The 22,655-nt window shown below is 43.6% G+C and overlaps 1 protein-coding gene across 1 annotated transcript in view; it reads left to right on the top strand.

Annotated features, from left to right (window-relative positions):
- LOC311141343 (glutamate receptor ionotropic, delta-2) overlaps nucleotides 1-22,655 on the top strand; it is a gene marked incomplete at both ends in the record, with an annotated part of 590,499 nt that overhangs the window by 355,163 nt on the left and 212,681 nt on the right. The window contains 2 exons of the mRNA XM_084176639.1: nucleotides 7,144-7,317; nucleotides 19,457-19,618. Of these exons, the coding sequence (XP_084032765.1) occupies nucleotides 7,144-7,317; nucleotides 19,457-19,618 (336 nt within the window). The remainder of the gene's footprint in view (nucleotides 1-7,143; nucleotides 7,318-19,456; nucleotides 19,619-22,655) is intronic.

Raw genomic sequence — 22,655 nt, 5'->3', positions numbered from 1 at the left:
AAAGGCTGTAACGTAACAAAATGTGGAAAAAGTCAAGGGGTCTGAATACTTTCTGAATGCACTGTACTTAGTAGGTAGCACTTTTCCAATAGGACGGTATTCGAAGGCAGCATCACGTGATAACACATTCATATTCCACCGAGCGCAAGACGTTTTTAGCCACATTGTATCCACAGCAGCGTGAGCAACTAGTGCTAGCAATTCAGTGATCAACTATCCTAAAATTGAAATATCTGACACAAGTAAACAAATAACAGAATCAATCTCCTCAGTACCTGTTAATGAAGTTGACACCGACCAGAATCATTATTTTACGGTATAGGGTCCTCCTGTCGCTTATTGCTGGTCTGCTGCTCCATCGTTGTGGACATGACAGGTAAGCTTGCATGCATGATATCATGCAGGCTACAATTTTTTGAAATAGTAAAATAGCTTATTTAGCTGACTGTTTAAAGAATGATTGATAGCCAGAATAGTGGTGTTTCACTGTGAAGCTAATGTAGCATTAGAGCTGCTGTTTTATCCTAATGAGTAGGCTTGCATTGTGATTATTCATACAACTATCACACCCATCCATATTATTAAATGACTCCGATGTTCAAGATAACATGGTTTTATATTAGTTGATAACTAATATTTAAAAGTGATATGATGCAATCTAACTAGATTAGAAGGCCTAGTCGAATTCATCCTAATGTACGCTAAATGGCATGTGATAGGATAATATGTCCAATATAATGAAATAAATGCATATCAAACAGGTGTATATATATATTAAATTAAATGAATACAGCATTGTACTATTAATGATGCCTTTCTCTCTTCTTCCAGGTGATTAGACAGATGACCTGCAGTCAGCAGATAGATTCCCAAGCCTCAAAACCAGAAACATGTGGAGACATCAACACTTGAATAAATGTTATCAATTTTTATTGGTTTTCCTGTATCTGTGCATGAGTCCTTAAAGCACAGTCCATTGTACAAAATAAGTCATTCCCAAGTGAGGGACATCTCAAGGAGATTAACCTCCAACATTCATAAGCTTGTTCAGTACATGAGGGCAAATTTAGTCATGACAGCCACAGGTTTATTTTATACACAGGACAGGAGTTTACAGGTTTTTTGTTCCAGCCCTTCACTAACACCTGATTCAACTAATTGTGGTCTAAATTGAAGACTTGCACACAGTGCATTCCCCTGGGACAGAAATCGCATCTGTATTTTAGAATGAGCTTCATAAGTTACAATGTCCTGTTAAATCTGAATGATAAACAATAACATGGGTGAATCTATTTCTATCTAACATTGTGATGTTGCAGACTCCTTAATAATATCCTTATCCTGGGATAAGTTTATTTTACATATGCAGGGTGTCGGGGTGGGATGTCCTTCAACCTCGAACAAACAGAGACAAGTGGAGAGAAATTAACCTCATTGCTCAAATTTCAGTGCTAGAGCCACAACTACCTATATTAATGTGCAATCGTTTTGTATATTTTTAGGCTTGGTCAAGTTCTTTACAGTAAGAGTAGAATAATCTTAGCCTCTAATTTTAACTAGTAACACCAACCCCAATGGTGCAACACAAAACGTTAGCTAGGTAAACAGACACTGTATGCAGCTAGCTAGCAAAACAAACTCATCAACAGAATGCGCAAATAACTTGGCTGGCTAGCAAGCCTAGATTGAACAAAACACAGTTGGCTGCATTTCCTACGTTTTTCATCAGATGTTGCTGAAACGTCTTACCTCCAAACGAGTCGGGCAGGACCGTTTTCTCCTGCCAAGCCATTGCAATGGAACGTGATCAGGTGCCCACTTTAGTCACTGAAAACAAATGGGAAAAAACGATTTGCTACTTGATTTTAAAACTGCCCGGGTGTTAACAATTGGCACATTGCTGAATATAAGATGAGTTAGTTTAGTTGTTCATCTCTAAACAGCTGTTAAGCAGGATGAGATCGCCTGCTAGCTAGCTATCACGTCCGACGTGTGGCTAGCTTGGCAACGGTCTGCTAAACACCAGATACTCAACATCTGAATTCAAAACTTTAACATCATTTGGTGAATAAATAAACGTTAAACTTACATTTCACAAAGTTATTCCTTCTTCTTCTGGAAAATGTTATCCCAAGTGGGGTACTTCTGTCTGCCATTAATTCAGATTATTTTTTACATTTTCGCTGCGCCGCCAGGTGATGGGATAGCCTCCCCGGCATTCCTTATTATCGCCAGCTGCTCGTTAAACCATCAAATTCACCTGCACAGCTGATCTCAATTGCAACCATTATTGGTCACCTCATTACCGCTCCCTAAAAGATGCTTGCAACCAACGTGAACCCTGGACTGAAGGGTCATTCTACAGATTCGGTGCCTTTTGTGATTGAGGAGGATGAAACAATGAACATTAAAATCTTAAGCTTTTTTTTATTTGATGTGACAAAGTAATGTGTGTACTTGATAGAAAATACCTTTTCCCATCTCAATGTAGAGTATTAAGTTATTATTCTGTATTATTTTCTCAAACAAGTCCCAATTTAATTCAACCCCGTCACAGTCATTTTGTTATTCAACTATTCATTTTTCCAATAAGCTTGAGATCAGCTTCTGGCATAATCTCACAGTTTAGATGTCCCTTGTGTAAATAATGGCATATTGTAATTAAAGAGAAAATCAAGAAAAACTGACCAGCACCATCCTTTCCAGTTTACGATGAAGAAATTTCTAATCTAACTCCACATTTTCGCAAGAAATGTGCAAGAATGCTGCGTAATTCCTGACAAAATTGAAATAGCCTTATTTACCCTGATTTAATACACACAATAAAAACACTATTGATGTTATATTTTGTGTATTTAATACAAAAATGTAAAAAAATAATCTCGTAACAGGGATGAATGCACCGCAACAGGGTTGAAAATCATGTAACAGGGTTGAGTGAAAAGCATCACGTGTCATATGTTTTATCTTTTGAGATCACTAACATGTTGCCATTTTTTAAACATTTTAAACATTTTTAAACCTACTGTCAACATAGCTTTTAAAATCTAAAGAATCTAGATGAAAGCTAGACAGAGTAAAACACATTAATGAACTAACAACAGTTACAACATTTCATTGATTTCATAGAAATATCCAGAGTAATGGCAGGAATGTCTGTGTTGTTTGAATGTTTGAACATTAAGCAAACATCTTAACATTAATAACCTATAGGTAAGCCTACAGTTTGTTCACCATTTTTACTGAGAGAGCCTAGCCCACACTTCCTTCTGTATTTCCATGTGCCTAGAAGTCACCGGTTTAGGGGGATCAATGTGTTCCAAGATGTCCTCAAATGGATACCACAGGATATCATCAAGAAGTGGCCAGAAGTACCTATTTGGTCCAGCACAGCACATGCATTTGACCTGCACATGGGATTCATCTGTGTCTAGAATTATTCCGGGATAGAAATCGTCATCATATTTGGCCACGCACCATTTCCTGCATATGTCTGGATTTGCCCAATCAACCTCCCTCTGTGACACGACTGATGTAACTTTAGGGGTAAATGTGAAATGTTGTGTATTGAAACACTGGCATTCCAGTTTCTTGTTGTGGACTGTGCACATACAGCTTACATCACGGTAGGCAAGTTGCCAAGGCAGTATACTGTATGTCTTTTTAGACTAGTCTTCATTTACATTCTCTAGTCTTTTTATGCATTACCAAATTATGCTTTAAAGCAACAAAACTTTATTTTCTGTTGATTGTGTGTCCATGACCACCACCACCTCGTGTCTTAAAGATCTTACATTTCCAGGAGAATTACCTGACCACCGGCGCGCGGATGTCCCTCACCTTCCTCTCTATGTGTGTTTCCTTTCTGCTGCTGTTTTTTCCATTGTTGAATCTGAAATTGTAGGTCAAGGTCAAGTCAATGACCTGCTTACTCTTCAAGACTAAATATTGTATCCTTTTAATCACTATGTAGTAAAATGAACATGAACTTGCAGATAATACTCCTAAATATGTCAATGTATATAGGAGAGAGAACAAATTAATTGTCACTTTTTTAAAGTTATTATTTTCAAAAATTCCTCGTACTTTTAGTTGATACTGTAAAACCGTAAACAACAAACATTCAACAAGAAAATATGATTGGTATTAAGCAATATACATTAAATATTGCTAAGATTTAACAGCTATTCAACCCTGTAACAGCCATTCAACCCCGTAACATTGAAAAATGTGGTGGGGTTGAATGTGACAGGGTTGAATATTTTGTGCTAATCTGTTGCTAATTCGGGATGCTAGCAGCTAGCAGTGTGCCACATGGCCTTATTCAACAAAAGACATTGTTATACTTCATAGCTATAAAAACAATTCTTGGTAATATCTTAACTATGAATTCCCCCCCCCCAACAGAGTTGAATACCTGAGATTGACAAAGCCCATATGTGCTTAAAAAACATGAAAAATTTATAAAAAGTGAGAGAGCAGCTTACCACTTGTCACACCAGGCTTCTCTGAAGACTTGTATGATGTCACTTCCTCATAAATGATGTCCACAGGATCAAACCATTATTTAATTGTGAGTGGGGGTATTGTTGCGTTACGGGGTTGAAAGAAATACAAGGACAGGGGTAAAAGCCTGAATTTCTCAGAAAATAAAATGTCTTATGCTGAGAAAATGGATTATGCATAATAAGGGGGCATATACAATAAATGTAACAAAAAAAAAGCATTATTATTTAACACTGTGTACTCAAAATGAGTCACGCCATTTGCATGATGGTCAATAGGGACAGGCGAAATTCTTAATACTCCTAAGAAAAGCAAACATATAAGTATTGAAATTCATCTCTGTTTAAAATCATATTCTCTACTCCATATTAAAAACATGTAAAACTTTGAAATGTTGTAATTTAAGTGTAGTTTGATAAATGTTCTGACAAGTTATAACACTAGTACATCTTGGGACACTGACAATACTGAAATGTCACCGAATCTGTAGAATGACCCTGAAATGTGGAACTACATCAAGTCAATCGGGGGATTGAGTTATTCGTGCCAGAAGGACGTAGGCCGGAATCGAACCCATGCGGCCTATATATGCACCCTGAAAGCAGCAGCCCTAACCGCTAGACCACCCCACGATTGACCTCGATATTGACGGTTCATTCGTAACCTTAGGATGCACTAGACACTTGTATGCCATAGCCTAGTGGAGACCAATATCTATCTTGTGTTATTAAGCTATATAAAACGATGGTTGTTCATGTGTATGGCTGCATTTCAGATACATTTTTGTATATTTGAATGTTGCAGTAATAGGACCTTGGCCTAGCGTTTGAGCGAACGAGAGAGAACACCATTTTGATAGCAAGCCCTGATCCCAATAACTCGAGAAAGAGAACTGCTCATTTTCAGCCACTCACAAGGCTAATTTGCAACAGCAAAAATTCTCCACGACAAAAGAGTGAGCAAGTTAAGATCCGTCATCTGTAATTGCTTTGGCCTATTCAGAGAAGAACCCGCTCTCCTATTTTAAATGTCAATCGGCCTTAGCATTTGTCCAACAGTATTAGACGTCAAGTTAGATTACATTCTCCTTGCCATGCGGACTCCTAGGCATGGCTGATATGTCATGTAATCTAGACAGGAAGTTGGACGGAAAACAAGCCAGGGCAAATCCCTAACTCTAATTAAGTCTTAACCGCCGAGGCCCCCAGAGGGACCACAGTCACGTCCCAATAATTTACACTGACAACATGCCAAGAGCTTTTAATATGTGTCCACTGAAAGTCAAAGTAGTTGTCGTTTGTCAATTGGTACGTTCCAGCACTTCGGAGGAGCGTGTACTCTTGTTAATAAAAATAATAAAAAAACTTGTAAAAACGAATGCCTCCCTGCCAATGTTTCTTTCCTTGCCACGCCACGCTTGGGGAACGGCAATGCTTTTTTGGCAGCAAGTTTTTTTTAGCACTTTTCTGTGTTTATTCCGCCTTTTGTCAGGGCTTTGTGAGATAATCCCCTTCCTCATTTTCTGGGTTGAAATGTTTGGGCCGTTGCCTATTACAAAAGAGCCCAGAATTTGACACATCACATTGCTAAATCGTTTGAAATTAGATTGGCTGTTCCTCTGTTGGCATGACAGGCAGGTGTATCGTTGTGTTCTGTTTGGATGTGGAGAATGGCCACCAGAGCAGTGATATTAGTAGTGTGTGTTCCTAGGACACGGTCACCATCACCAATGTCATGCAGGCAAAACATGTGCAAATAAAAATTGAAATCTGTCAGCCAGAACAGCTTGGTTGAGTTTTGGAGCTACCTTCATCAGGGACTTTCTGACGTCTGCTCTCATTAAATCATCAGACCCTGCTCCTCGCGCTCTGCATGCCCAGTCAAAAAAGAGAGAGATGTCTTTAGGCTAAAATTAGCAAGGTTCCACAAGGACGAACACATGCACATGCTCTCTCTCTCTTCTCCGCTCCTCACTCACTCCCCTCTCATGTGATCAGGGTTTACATCAAATGAATAATGTCTAGGTGCACGAGGCCTGAAGTGCTTTCTTAACACAATATGGGAATAGTAGAATAAATGCAATTTAGTGTATGAATTGATCCATGACATACTGATGATTACATTTACATTTTAGTTATTTAGCAGACACTCTTCTCCAGAGCGACTTACAGGAGCAATTAGGGTTAAGTGCTTTGCTCAAGAGCACAGACAGATTTTCCACCTTTTGGTTACTGGCCCAACGCGTCCAATGCTTTTAACCGCTAGGCTGCCTGCCACCCCACTTACTATAGGATTACTATAGGATTCCTATACGATTACAATATGATTGCAATATGATTACTTTATGATTACTATATGATTACAATAAATATCAGTTGTGTATTTGTTTATACGGATAATAATTGGTTTCCCTCTGTTCTTCTGAACCCACTTTTTCCTGTGGTGTGTGTGTCTGTCTGTGTGTCTGTCTGTCTGTCTGTCTGTGTCTGTCTGTCTGTCGTCTCTGTGTGTGTGTGTGTGCGTGTGTCTGTCTGTGTGTCTGTCTGTCTGTCTGTCTGTCTGTCTGTCTGTCTGTCTGTCTGTCTGTCTGTGTGTGTGTGCGCGTGCGTGTGTGTGGGTCTCTTTGTGCTCCTACAGGAAATCTCAGACCAGGACGTCCAAGAGCTGGTGATGAAGTCGATTGGGCGTCTGACTCTGATCAGACAGACCTTCCCCCTGCCCCAGAACACCAGCCAGCGCTGTGTCAAGCACAACCACCGCATCAACACCTCCCTCTGCGACCCCAAGGACCCCAAGGCTCAGACACTGGAGGTAACACCACACCACACCAAGGATGTGTCCCAAATGCACCCAATTGCTTATATTGCGCTCTACCTTAGACCAGAGCCCTATCAAAAGTAGTGCACTACATAGGGAATAGGGTCTTTCCCATTATGCCTCGTCCCCCCCTCTTCCACCCCTCCCCTTCCCCCAATTTCACAACTTCTAATTATCTGAAAGTTGTTGATGGCACCAACGTTGTCGCCCTGTGCCCCCAGGCTTATGTTCCACATTTTGTTTGTTTCAAACATCATAATTCATTGCAATATTATCATGGAAATGTGGCATGTCATTTCTCTGTTGTTATAAAAAAGAATATGCCCCGGGGCAGCAATATTGTGTCTATAATTATTGTTGTACATCAAGCCCTCAAATACAGCAAAGGCAGGGAGGGAAAGAACATTGTACCTAAGGTTTTATATTTTCCTCTAATTTTACACATTTTCCTTCCAGAGAATAAATCACTTTTCTCCCGGGTATTTCGACATGCGACATTCTTAGGTATATTATTATACATAAAGCTAACATTTTCGTGTTGCATTCGTTATCATTTGTTAGCCTTCATTTGGCTAAAAATGTATGGTAGTCAATCTCTAGAGCTATTAAGTCAATGATCATCTCTCAAGGTCTTGTTTTTGAAATGTTTAGGCCTATTTATGTCATTGGGGTTTTGAAACAGTCTGAATCACAGAGGCAAAAATAATTTAAAAATATTGTCAAAACGCATAGGCTAGCCTACATCGTATCCAAATTTAGCCTTTGTCACATATACGCTGGGAGTCAGGAAGCAGGTGCAGAAGGTGAGTTTAATAATGAAGACTGCAGATAAACAAAACATGAGAAGCATACAGAACGTGAATGAAAACAAACCAATACGGCCTGATGACTGAGGCTACTGAGGGCTAAATAAAGGGAAGGTAATCAAGGTGATGATAAAGTCCAGGTGTGTGTACTGATGGGAAGCAGGTGTACGTAATGATGGTTGCCAGGGCCGGTGGTTAGTAGACCGGCGACGTCGAGCGCAGGAGAGGGGGAGCGGGAGTGGACGTGAATAAAATTAATGAAACTTGAGTCTTCTTGCTATACAAACTTGGACTAGGCCAACATAATAACATTAAATAAATAAGTCCAACCCAGCCAAACAAATGTAGCATAGAGAGAGCCTTCTCTAGCCACACAAACTTAGGCTCAAGGGCTACAGTCTTAGAAAAAAGGGCTCCAAAAGGGTTCTTTGGCTGTTCCCATAGGAGAACTCTTTTTGGTTCCAGGTCTAACTTTTCTGGGTTCCATGTAGAACACTCTGTGTAAAGGGTTCTACCTGGAACCAAAAAGGGTTCCTCAAAGGTTTCTCCTATGAGGACTGCCGATGAACCCTTTTAGGTTCTAGATAGCATGTTTTTTTCTAAGAATGTACATGTAAAATAACCTGGTACCCAGTAGCAAACAAACCTACCCATAATTTGCATACAGTTGAAGTCGGAAGTTTACATACCTTATTTATTTCAGAATGATTTATTTCAGCTTTTATTTCTTTCATCACGTTCCCAGTGGGTCAGAAGTTTACATACACTCAATTAGCATTTGGAAACATTGCCTTTCAATTGTTTATCTTGGGTCAAATGTGTCGAGTAGCCTTCCACAAGCTTCCCATAATAAGTTGGGTGAATTTTGGCCCATTCCTCCTGACAGAGCTGGTTCTGCCCACAAACGTTCTATAGGATTGAGGTCAGGGCTTTTGTCCTTAAGCCATTTTGCCACAACTTTGGAAGTATGCTTGGGGTCATTGTCCATTTGGAAGACCAATTTGTGACCAAGTTTTAACTTCCTGACTGATGTCTTGAGATGTTGCTTCAATATATCCACATAATTTTCCTTCCTCATGATGCCATCTATTTTGTGAAGTGCACCAGTCCCTCATGCAGCGAAGCACCCCCACAGCATGATGCTGCCACCCCCGTGCTTCACGGTAGGAATGGTGTTCTTTGGCTTGCAAGAATCCCCCTTTTTCCTCCAAACATAACGATGGTCATTATGGCCAAACAGTTCTATTTTTGTTTCATCAGACCAGAGGACATTTCTCCAAAAAGTACGATCTTTGTCCCCATGTGCAGTTGCAAACCGTAGTCTGGCTTTTTTATGGCGGTTTTGGAGTAGTGGCTTCTTCCTTGCTGAGCGGCCTTTCTGGTTATGTCGATATAGGACTCATTTTACTGTGGATATAGATACTTTTGTACCTGTTTCCTCCAGCATCTTCACAAGGTCATTTGCTGTTGTTCTGGGATTGATTTGGCCTTGGAATACATCCACAGGTACACCTCCAATTGACTCAAATTATGTCAATTAGCCTATCAGAAGCTTCTAAAGCCATGACATCATTTTCTGGAATTTTCCAAGCTGTTTAAAGGCACAGTCAACTTGGTGTATGTAAACTTCTGACCCACTGGAATTGTGATACAGTGAATTATAAGTGAAATAATCTGTCTGTAAGCAATTGTTGGAAAAATTACTTGTGTCATGCACAAAGTAGATGTCCTAACCGACTTGCCAAAACTATAGTTTGTTAACAAGAAATGTGTGGAGTGGTTAAGAAACGAGTTTTAATGACTCCAACCTAAGTGTATGTAAACTTCCGACTTTAACTGTAGCCTCCCTACTGTTATTTTATTTTACTGCTGCCCTTTATTATTATTTATTTATTCATAATTATTTTTATATTTTACATATCTATTTTTTACTGAACACTTTTTCTTTTCTTAAAAACTGCATTGTTGGTTAAGGGCTTGTAAGTAAGCATTTCACTGTAATGTCTACTCCTGTTGTATTCGGCGCATGCGGCAAATAAAATTGGATTTCATTTGATTTCATTTAGCTCGGTGCGGATGTTGCCTGTAATCCCTGGCTTCTTTTTTTTTTTCTTTGTCATTTAGCAGACGCTCTTATCCAGAGCGACTTACAGGAGCAATTAGGGTTAAGTGCCTTGCTCAAGGGCACATCGACAGATTTTTCACCTAGTCGGCTCGGGGATTAAAACCAGCAACCTTTCGGTTACTGGCACAACGCTCTTAACCACTAAGCTACCTGCCGTACGTACACAACGCTCTTAACCACTAAGCCACGGTGACCGTACGTACATTGGGATATGTACGTACAGTCACCGTGGGGACGACGTCGTCGATGCACTTATATACAAAAGTATGTGGAAACCCTTCAAATGAGTGGATTTGGCTATTTCAGCCACACCCGTTGCTGACAGGTGTATAAAATCGAGCACACACACATGCAAACATTAGCAGTAGAATGGCCTTACTGAGGAGCTCAGTGACTTTCAACTTGGCGCCGTCATAGGATGCCACCTTTCCAACAAGTCAGTTAGTCAGATTTCTGCCCTGCTAGAGCTGCCTCAGTCAACTGTAAGTGCTGTTATTGTGAAGTGGAAACATCTAGGAACAACAACAGTGGTAGGCCACACAAGCTCACAGAACGGGACTGCCGATTGCTGAAGCATGTAAAAATCGTCTGTCCTCGGTTGCAACACTTACTACCGAGTTCCAAACTGCCTCTGGAAGCAACGTCACAAGAACTGTTCATCGGGAGCTTCATTAAATGGGTTTCAATGGCTGAGCAGCTGCACACAAGCCTAAGATCACCATGCGTCAACTGGAGTGGTGTACAGCTCACCGCCATTGGACTCTGGAGCGGTGGAAATGCATTCTCTGGAGTGATGAATCCCGCTTCACCATCTGGCAGTCCGACAAACGAATCTGGGTTTGGTGGATGCCAGGAGAACGCTACCTGCCCGATTGCATAGTGCCAACTGTAAAGTTTGGTGGAGGAAGAATAATGATCTGGGGCTGTTTTTCATGGTTTGGGCTAGGCTCCATAGTTCCAGTGTAGGGAAATCTTAAAGCTACAGCGTACAATGACATTCTAGACTATTCTGTGCTTCCAACTTTGTGGCAACACTTTGGGGAAGACCCTGTCCTGTTTCAGCATGGCAATGTCCCCGTGCACACAGCGAGGTCCATACAGAAATGGTTTGTCAAGATCGGTGTGGAAGAACTTGACTGGCCTGCACAGAGCCCTGACTTCAACCCCATCGAACTACTTTGGGATGAATTGAAACATCGACTGCGAGCCAGGCCTAATCTTCCAACATCAGTGCCCGACCTCACTAATGCTCTTGTGGCTGACTGGAAGCAAGTCCCTGCAGCAACGTTCCAATATCTAGTGGAAATCCTTCCCAGAAGAGTAGAGGCTGTTCTAGCAGCAAAGGGGGGACCAACTCCATATTAATGCCCATGATTTTGGAATGACGAGCAGGTGTCCACATACTTTTGGTCATGTAGTGTATATCCCAAGCATGGGGCAAAATGTGTACTTCCCAGAGTCTCTCATTCAAGAACAGTCTCTCAACATTTCACACAAGCTGTCCATCTCCGTCACTGTAACATTCATTCAGTACCTTCAATGACCTGTCATTGGCCAAAGTCTTTGGATGGAGTTGAGCAGAAACACAAAACAACAGTCCCCATGTTACATCTATCCCTCTTAGCTTCTTTACATACACACATGAATCATCAATCATCAATCATAAAACCCCCATGTTACATCTATCCCTCCAGGCTTCTCTACATACACACATGAATCATCAATCATCAATCATAAAACCCCCATGTTACATCTACCCCTCCCTCTACCAGTCCAAACCCTCACCCCTCCCACCATTCAAGTCAAATGCTTATTTTTTCTTCTGGGCACAGTAATGACAGTAGTGATGCTTCAGAGTCACGAGGATTCACCGTCATGCTTTTCTTCTCTCTCCAGGTTGCTCTTTTTATTATTTCTGTGTCTGTGTCCCTGTGGAGCAGTTAGGGCTCTGTCCTTTTTCTAAATACATACTGCGTAGGCACTTCATGCTGGAGATTTTTTAAAGAATTTTCCTTGAAGCTGCAAAGTAATAATCCTTTGTTGTGACGCAGTAATAAACATCTCAATAATAAATAATAAACTAGTCTCCTCTCTGGAACGGAGACAACAGAAAAGGAAAAACACGCACTCCAAAAGTTGCAGTCATTTTGTACGAGCTGTGTTTTCATCTAGCGTCCTACTCCATTTAGTTGGTACTTTCTCAGGTGGTCTGCAGCAGTAACTATCTGAGCGTGGCCTGTGTATGTGTGTTCCTTGTGTGTGTGTGTGTGTGTGTGTGTGTGTGTGTGTGCATCTGAGTGTGTGTGTTCCCTAAGCATGCGTGCACATGCACGTTTGTGCTTACGTGTGTGTGATGAATCGAACTTAAGCACTATCCATTTACATTGCATGGTAATGCCACGCTTAGCATTCACCGCCCATAGGTTTAAATTATCTCAATGTTTTTCCTGTGAATATCTTAGGCATTTAAATTATTATTCCTAAACAATTTCTTAATGATGTTGTTGGAAGCAACAGCACAATCCCCCAGCATGCTAAAACATGTTGTCCTGTAGTATGCTGGGTGATTGGGCTGTTGTTTTGCATGGGGAGCCTGGCTATATTCTTACTGCCACCCTATTCCAAATCATAAAGTTTGCCCATGACACGACGGTGAAAGGCCTGATCACTGACAATGATGAGACCACCTGCAGGGAGGAGGTCAGAGACCTGGTAGTGTAGTGCCAGGGCAACAACCTCTCCCTCAACGTCAGCAAGACAAAGGAGCTGATCGTGGACTACAGGAAATGGAGGGCTGAGCACGCCCCCATCCACATCGATGGGGCTGTAGTGGAGCGGGTCGAGCGCTTTAAGTTCTTCGGTGTCCACATCACTAATGACCTATCATGGCCCAAACACACCAACCCAGTCATGAAGAGGGCACGACAACGCCTCTTCCCCTCAGGAGTTGAAAGGATTTGGCATGGGCCCTCAGATCCTCAACAAGTTATACAACTGCACCATTGAGAGCATCTTGCTTGGCATCCGACCTCAAGGCTCTACAGATGGTGGTGTGTATGGCCCAGTACATCACTGGGGCCGAGCGCCCTGTCATCCAGGACCTCTATACAAGGCGGTGTCAGAGGAAGGCCCTAAAAATTGTCAGCCACCCAGGTCACAGTCTGTTCTCTCTGCTACCGCACGGCAAGCGGTACTGGAGCACCAAGTCTGGGACCAAAAGGCTCCTGAACAGTGTCTACCCCAAAACAATAAGACTGCTGAACAGTTCATTAAACGGCTACGCAGACTTTCTGCTTTTCACCCCTACCTACATGTACATAGTATTTCAATGAATCACCTAACCAAATGTACATTTACATATTACCTCAATTAATCACCTCAACGACCTTGTAGCCCAGTACACTGACTCGGTACCGGTACTCCTTGTATATAGCCTCGTTATTGTATTGTGTTTTTTTATTGTGTTATTATTTTCTTTTTATCTATTGGTAAATGTTCTTACTTTTTAACTGCATTGCTGGTTAAGGGCTCGTAAGTAAGCATTTCACGGTAAAGTCTACACTTGTTGTATTCGGCGCATGTGACAAATACAATTTGATTCGATTTGATTTGATGCATGGGTGACCTCGCAGCGATAAATGCCTATGTCAGGGGGATGCCCGGTTAGGACAGTGGGCGCTGGAACACGGCACTCGATATTGTGACAGGTTAATAAACAACGGCAAATTTAATGGGCACTCCACTCTATTTATTACTTTGTCATTAAAATGGAGACAACGCTCCTGCTAAATCACAGTGCCATCGATCAGGGCCCGAATGAACTATTCTCTGTCTCCCCCTTCTGCCTCTGGCTCTGCCCCAAAAACCGTATTCCTGATATAGTGCACTATTCTGTCGTCAATGAATGAATGGGCGCTAGAAACCAGATAGAAACTGATAATGGTGCATGTGACTTCAGTTAAGTTTCGGTTAGCCGCCCGACGTCGAAACCAAATACTTGCTCAATGGCTTTCCATATCTGGGGAAAGATTAAACCAGGCCAGCGGGTGAGCGACTGTCTGAGACTGGTTTTGAGACTCGTGGAGTCTTACATGGGCAAAGGCAGAAATGTGACCATGGACAACTTCTTCACATCAATTTCCCTGGAAGACAAGTTGATTGCAAAGAAGACTAGCCTGCTAGGAACAGTGAACAAGCAAAGGCGCGTGCCTTTATAGACAAGTCTATAATTTTAATGGTAGGTTTATTTGAACAGTGAGAGACAGAATAGCAACAAAAAAATCCAGAAAAACGCATGTCAAAAATGTTATAAATTGATTTGCATTTTAATGAGGGAAATAAGTATTTGACACCTCTGCAAAACATGACTTAGTACTTGGTGGCAAAACCCTTGTTGGCAATCACAGAGGTCAGACGTTTCTTGTAGTTGGCCACCAGGTTTGCACACATCTCAGGAGGGATTTTGTCCCACTCCTCTTTGCAGATCTTCTCCAAGTCATTAAGGTTTCGAGCCTGACGTTTGGCAACTTGAACCTTCAGCTCCCTCCACAGATTTTCTATGGGATTAAGGTCTGGAGATTGGCTAGGCCACTCCAGGACCTTAATGTGCGTCTTCTTGAGCCACTCCTTTGTTGCCTTGGCCGTGTGTTTTGGGTCATTGTCATGCTGGAATACCCATCCACTACCTATTTTCAATGCCCTGGCTGAGGGAAGGAGGTTCTCACCCAAGATTTGACGGTACATGGCGCCGTCCATCGTCCCTTTGATGCGGTGAAGTTGTCCTGTCCCCTTAGCAGAAAAACACCCCCAAAGCATAATGTTTCCACCTCCATGTTTAACGGTGGGGATGATGTTCTTGGGGTCATAGGCAGCATTCCTCCTCCTCCAAACACGGCGAGTTGAGTTGATGACAAAGAGCTCCATTTTGGTCTCATCTGACCACAACACTTTCACCCAGTTCTCCTCTGAATCATTCAGATGTTCATTGGCAAACTTCAGACGGCCCTGTATATGTGCTTTCTTGAGCAGGGGGACCTTGTGGGCGCTGCAGGATTTCAGTCCTTCACGGCGTAATGTGTTACCAATTGTTTTCTTGGTGACTATGGTCCCAGCTGCCTTGAGATCATTGACAAGATCCTCCCGTGTAGTTCTGGGCTGATTCCTCACTGTTCTAATGATCATTGCAACTCCACGAGGTGAGATCTTGCATGGAGCCCCAGGCCGAGGGAGATTGACAGTTATTTTGTATTTCTTCCATTTGCAAATAATCACATCAACTGTTGTCACCTTCTCACCAAGCTGCTTGGCGATGGTCTTGTAGCCCATTCCAGCCTTGTGTAGGTCTACAATCTTGTCCCTGACATCCTTGGAGAGCTCTTTGGTCTTGGCCATGGTGGAGAGTTTGGAATCTGATTGATTGATTGCTTCTGTGGACAGGTGTCTTTTTACAGGTAACAAACTGAGATTAGGAGCACTCCCTTTAAGAGTGTGTTCCTAATCTCAGCTTGTTACCTGTATAAAAGACACCTGGGAGCCAGAAATCTTTCTGATTGAGAGGGGGTCAAATACTTATTTCCCTCATTAAAATGCAAATCAATTTATAAAAATTTTGACATGTGTTTTTCTGGATTTTGTTGTTGTTATTCTGTCTCTCATTGTTCAAATAAACCTACCATTAAAATTATAGACTGATAATTTCTTTGTCAGTGGGCGAACGTACAAAATCAGCAGGAGATCAAATACTTTTTTCCCTCACTGTATCCCACTGGATCTGGCATGTGAGTGTCACGATCGTTGGTTAGAGAGGACCAAGGCGCAGCGTGTTGAGCGAACATACTTTAATAGTAAAGTGCAAACACGAATACAAAACAATAAACGATACGTAACGTCCTCAGACAATGACTGACAAGGAACAAAAACCCACAAACACAAGGTGAAAACAGACATTATAAATATGGCTCCCAATCAGAGACAACGAGCCAAACAGCTGACACTCGTTACCTCTGATTGGGAGTCACTCATCCAAACAAAGAAATACAACCACATAGAACAACCCAACCAAACAGAACACAACGAAACGAACACACCCTGGCTCAACATACAAAGTCCCGGAGCCAGAGCGTGACAGTACCCCGGACTGCGACCGCGCCTCAATAAGGGCTAAACAAGGGAGGGCTGGGTGGGCATACCTCCTCGGCGGTGGTTCTGGCTCCGGCCCTGATCCCCACCTCCTCTCCAACCCCCCAAAGTACCCCTGGTCCTGTCTAGCCCCGCTGGTCGGAGCCGGACTGACGACACGCGCCCCTGGCTTGGTGCGTGGAACAGGAACGGGCCTCACCGGACTGACGACTCCATTCCCTGGTTTGGTGCGAGTAGCAGGAACGAGCTGGACCAGGCTGACGACTCGCATCCCTGGTTTGGTGCGAGTAGCAGGAACGGGCTGGACCAGGCTGACGCCTCGCACCCCTGGCTTGGTGCGAGTAGCAGGAACGGGTTGGACCAGGCTGGCGACTCGCACCCCTGGTTTGGTGCGAGTGGCAGGAACAGGCCGGGTCGGGCTGGCGACGCACACCGTAGGCTTTGTGCGTGGAGCAGGGACAGGCCGGGCTGGGCTGGCGACGCACACCGTAGGCTTTGTGCGTGGAGCAGGAACAGGCCGGGCTGGGCTGGCGACGCACACCGTAGGCTTTGTGCGTGGAGCAGGGACAGGCCGGGCTGGACTGGCGACGCACCTCGTAGGCTTGGTGCGTGGAGCAGGGACAGGCCGGGCTGGGCTGTTGACGCACACCACTGACTTGGTGGGAATGGCAGGAACCGGCCGGGCTGGGCTGACGACGTGCACCACTGACTTGGTGGGAATGGCAGGAACAGGCCGGGCTGGGCTGACGACGCGCACCACTGACTTGGTGGGAATGGCAGGAACAGGCCGGGCCGGGCTGTCGACGCACACCACAGACTTGGTGGGAATGGCAGGAACAGGCCGGGCTGGGCTGACGACGCGCACCACTGCCTTGGTGGGAATGGCAGGAACAGGCCGGACCGTACTGGGGACACACACCACTGGCCCCACGCAGGGATCAGGAACGGGCCGGACCGGACTGGTAACACACCCCAGTACCTCTCGCCGTGCCTCCACACTTTCCCTCTCCTCTGTGCCCAGTGGCCCCCCTAACCTGGCGGCCTTCTCTGCCAATGCTTTGCACCGCTCTAACCCGTACACCTGCTGCCCCGACGTCGTGAGCCCCCCCCCTAAAAATTTCCTGGGGGTCTCTCCTCCCCGTGGCCCAGGCCTCTCTCCCTCTTGCCAGACTCGCAATCATCTCCTCCCACGTCCATCCTCTCTCCTCGTCACGCTGCTTGATCTGTTTAAGGTGGGTTTTTCTGTCACGATCGTTGGTTAGAGAGGACCAAGGCGCAGCGTGTTGAGCGAACATACTTTAATAGTAAAGTGCAAACACGAATACAAAACAATAAACGATACGTAACGTCCTCAGACAATGACTGACAAGGAACAAAAACCCACAAACACAAGGTGAAAACAGACATTATAAATATGGCTCCCAATCAGAGACAACGAGCCAAACAGCTGACACTCGTTACCTCTGATTGGGAGTCACTCATCCAAACAAAGAAATACAACCACATAGAACAACCCAACCAAACAGAACACAACGAAACGAACACACCCTGGCTCAACATACAAAGTCCCGGAGCCAGAGCGTGACAGTGAGCTTCGTGAGCCGCCAAGCAGGCCGCCAAGGCAGCAGGTCCTGCTCTCTCTCTTCCCCAAGCACCACAGCTCCCGCTCGGGAAAAATAAGACACAATGTCAAGTCGGCAGGTGCACACGAAACAAAGCCCATGAAATCTGTGTGCATTGCAACCGATATGTTTGTGGGGCTTGCTCACACAAAGCCCCGAAGCTGTGTGCTGATTGTGGACCCAAAGCATAAAGAGAAGATGAGATTGATTAATGTGTGAAGGCACGGGTATAAGGGCACAATACAGTGTCACATGCAATCAACAAATGACTGTTTTTATATCTTGTGCAATTAATCCTTTGCAATTGTTCATGCTCTGGTGCTTTTGTTTAGGAATACAGCAAATCATTTCACCTGCTCACCTGGCTGGTTATATTGTTGTTATTATTATTATTATTATTATTATTATTATTATTATTACCTTTTTAGTTTCTACTTTGTCAAAAGAAGCTGTAACTGGACTTAATTAATTTCTATAACTCTATTACTAATCAAATCTACAAATAAAGTAGATCAAATGGACTGTCATGTTTTTATTGTAAGGGAAACTAAAATAGGCTATAGACCAATGTTTTTTCTATCTAGACAAATAACTATTGTTTTTTTGTTCTTTTATTGATATATTTCCAAGAATATTGCTTCATGCAATTAATCCTTTACAATAGTCTATGCATTATTTATCAAGCATTTATTTATCAAGCATGTTTGCGCACCTTGCGGGTTGATATGCATCTGATGCATATGCTAAAGGAAACGCCTGGTAACGTTCTCTAGCGGGTTCTTATATGCTGAAAGGCCAGGCTGTTCTAGTTTTAAAAAGATGCGCGTGGTGCGATTTGTGTTGTGGAGCTTTTAAAGGCTGAACCTAGACAAAGCTACAGAGATAAAGCTGTTTTAATCCTTCCAGGGCCTCTTTCTTTACCGGGAACTGGGAGCCTGTATGTGTACCGCAAACAGTAGTTAGAGTGGATGTTTGCAGAGAGAACTTCAGAGATGTAGCTACAAATCGCAGGTGTTAGGTATTGCTTCTTTACCAATGATCAAAGAACTGATGAAATGACGCGAGCGCGCGCATCAATTTTCTTTCAAATGATGCCAGCCACGGCTGCCTACTCCTTATGATCACGGCATGTTTCACTGCCAGCCGTCACAGCAGCTTTCAGCAGGGTGCAGAGCAGAGCATACTTTATCTGCATCTCAAATGGCACCCTATTCCCTATACAGTGCACTACTTTTGACCATCTTCCCCTGTTTCTTTTGTTCCGTTGTTATCTTCTCCCTCCATTTTTGGTCTCTTCTCCTTTTCTCCGTCTTTACCTCGTTCATGTTTTGTCTCACCCTTCCCCTCTACTTCCCTTCTGTTGTCTCACCCTCCCCTTCCTCTGTGTCCTTCCTCCCACCCACCCCCCCTCCCCCTCCCTCCCTCCCTCCCTCTTTCCCTAGATAACCAACCGCTACATCTACGACACAGTGCTGCTATTGGCCAACACTTTCCACAGGAAGCTGGAGGACAGGAAGTGGCACAGCATGGCCAGCCTCACCTGTATCCGCAAGAACTCCAAGCCCTGGCAAGGTGGACGGCCCATGCTGGACAACGTCAAAAAGGTACTGGTCCATATAGGGGGTTAAAATAAAGAGATTAAGTACTGGTCCATAAAGGGGGTTAAGATAAAGAGATTAAGTACTGGTCCATAAAGGGGGTTAAGATAAAGAGATTAAGTACTGGTCCATAAAGGGGGTTAAGATAAAGAGATTAAGTACTGGTCCATAAAGGGGGTTAAAATAAAGAGATTAAGTACTGGTCCATATAGGGGGTTAAGATAAAGAGATTAAGTACTGGTCCATATAGGGGGTTAAGATAAAGAGATTAAGTACTGGTCCATATAGGGGGTTAAGATAAAGAGATTAAGGTACTGGTCCATGAAGGGGGTTATTCTTAGAGACAGGAGTTTATCCTGACTACCAGACCAGGTTATAGACCAAGGGTATTCAAATCCGAGCCTGGAGGTCCGGAACACTGCTGGTTTTCTGTTCTACCTGGTAATAATTGCACCCACATGCTGTCCCAGTCCTAGATTATGGCTGCATCCCAAATTGAACCCTATTACCTATATAGTGACTACTTTTGATCAGGGCCCACAGGGTTTTGGTTGAAGGTAGTGTGCTATATACAGTGGGGGAAAAAAGTATTTAGTCAGCCACCAATTGTGCAAGTTCTCCCACTTAAATTAGATGAGAGAGGCCTGTAATTTTCATCATAGGTACACGTCAACTATGACAGACAAAATGAGGAAAAAAAATCCAGAAAATCACATTGTAGGATTTTTAATGAATTTATTTGCAAATTATGGTGGAAAATAAGTATTTGGTCAATAACAAAAGTTTCTCAATACTTTGTTATATATCCTTTGTTGGCAATGACACAGGTCAAACGTTTTCTGTAAGTCTTCACAAGGTTTTCACACACTGTTGCTGGTATTTTGGCCCATTCCTCCATGCAGATCTCCTCTAGAGCAGTGATGTTTTGGGGCTGTCGCTGGGCAACACGGACTTTCAACTCCCTCCAAAGATTTTCTATGGTGTTGAGATCTGGAGACTGGCTAGGCCACTCCAGGACCTTGAAATGCTTCTTACGAAGCCACTCCTTCGTTGCCCGGGCGGTGTGTTTGGGATCATTGTCATGCTGAAAGACCCAGCCACGTTTCATCTTCAATGCCCTTGCTGATGGAAGGAGGTTTTCCCTCAAAATCTCACGATACATGGCTCCATTCATTCTTTCCTTTACACGGATCAGTCATCCTGGTCCCATTGCAGAAAAACAGCCCCAAAGCATGATGTTTCCACCCCCATGCTTCACAGTAGGTATGGTGTTATTTGGATGCAACTCAGCATTCTTTGTCCTCCAAACACGACGAGTTGAGTTTTTACCAAAAAGTTATATTTTGGTTTCATCTGACCATATGACATTCTCCCAATCCTCTTCTGGATCATCCAAATGCACTCTAGCAAACTTCAGACGGGCCTGGACATGTACTGGCTTAAGCAGGGGGACACGTCTGGCACTGCAGGATTTGAGTCCCTGGCGGCGTAGTGTGTTACTGATGGTAGGCTTTGTTACTTTGGTCCCAGCTCTCTGCAGGTCATTCACTAGGTCCCCCCGTGTGGTTCTGGGATTTTTGCTCACCGTTCTTGTGATCATTTTGACCCCACGGGGTGAGATCTTGCGTGGAGCCCCAGATCGAGGGAGATTATCAGTGGTCTTGTATGTCTTCCATTTCCTAATAATTGCTCCCACAGTTGATTTCTTCAAACCAAGCTGCTTACCTATTGCAGATTCAGTCTTCCCAGCCTGGTGCAGGTCTACAATTTTGTTTCTGGTGTCCTTTGACAGCTCTTTGGTCTTGGCCATAGTGGAGTTTGGAGTGTGACTGTTTGAGGTTGTGGACAGGTGTCTTCTTTACTGATAACAAGTTCAAACAGGTGCCATTAATGCAGGTAACGAGTGGAGGACAGAGGAGCCTCTTAAAGAAGAAGTTACAGGTCTGTGAGAGCCAGAAATCTTGCTTGTTTGTAGGTGACCAAATACATATTTTCCACCATAATTTGCAAATAAATTCATTAAAAATTCTACAATGTGATTTTCTGGATTTTTTTTCCTCAATTTGTCTGTCATATTTGACGTGTACCTATGATGAAAATTACAGGCCTCTCTCATCTTTTTAAGTGGGAGAACTTGCACAATTGGTGGCTGACTAAATACTTGTTTTCCCTACTGTAGAAGATAGGGTGTTATTAGGGATGCACCCTATGTATGTGAAAAACAAGTGATATTATGACAGGGTTGACAAGGTTGGACATTATCTCTTCTGTCCCCACTTTTCTCTCTGAGGGGACCTTTGAAATGGATAGGAAGTCAGGGACACTGTCTTGGGCATTGAAGAAAGCCCTGGTGGGGTTGTTGGCGTTGTTGTCGTGTTGAGGTGACATTGTGTTCTCCAGAGCTGCTGTGTTAGTGCTGTGTCAGCACCTTCTCCATCCCTGTGGCCGTAGCTCCTGGGGAGTGTGCTGTACCTGTCGACACACAGACACACATACACACACACACACACACACACATACACACACACACACACACACACATACACACACAGACATACACACACACAGTGGCATTCTCACACCCTGCCCTCTGCCGTGAGCCACGTGAGCAGACAGTGAAAGTGACACCGGCCCTGCCGTAGGGAAGGTGAGCCAGCAAAAGTCGCGTCCCAATAATTCAGTCCCTCTCTAACCAGTCCTGGGACTGGTTATGTGCGTGAGGTGTTCTCTCCTGCAGCTGCTGCCGGCTGTTGTAATAACTGTGGTAATGTTAATGTTGCTCAGTTGTTAGAGCATGGCGTTTGCACCGCCAGGGTTGTGGGTTCGATTCCCACTGGGGGCCAGTATGAAAATGAATGCACTCACTAACTGTAAGTTGCTCTGGATAAGAGCTTCTGCTAAATGACTAAAATGTAAAAAAATGTGTATGCCTTGTTATTTTACTGTAAGCCAGCGACGTAATGGGCCCATATTTCATTCCCCACGGTGTCCTCATTGGTTCACTGTTCTACGGCTTCATTAGGGGAACAGGCTGTTTATTGGC

The sequence above is a fragment of the Coregonus lavaretus genome (assembly GCF_964263955.1).
Source record: "Coregonus lavaretus genome assembly, chromosome: 14".
In the NCBI taxonomy this organism is placed as follows: Eukaryota; Metazoa; Chordata; class Actinopteri; order Salmoniformes; family Salmonidae; genus Coregonus; species Coregonus lavaretus.
The sequence above is the reverse complement of the archived record's forward strand: the minus strand, read 5'-3'. Positions and strand labels throughout refer to the sequence as shown.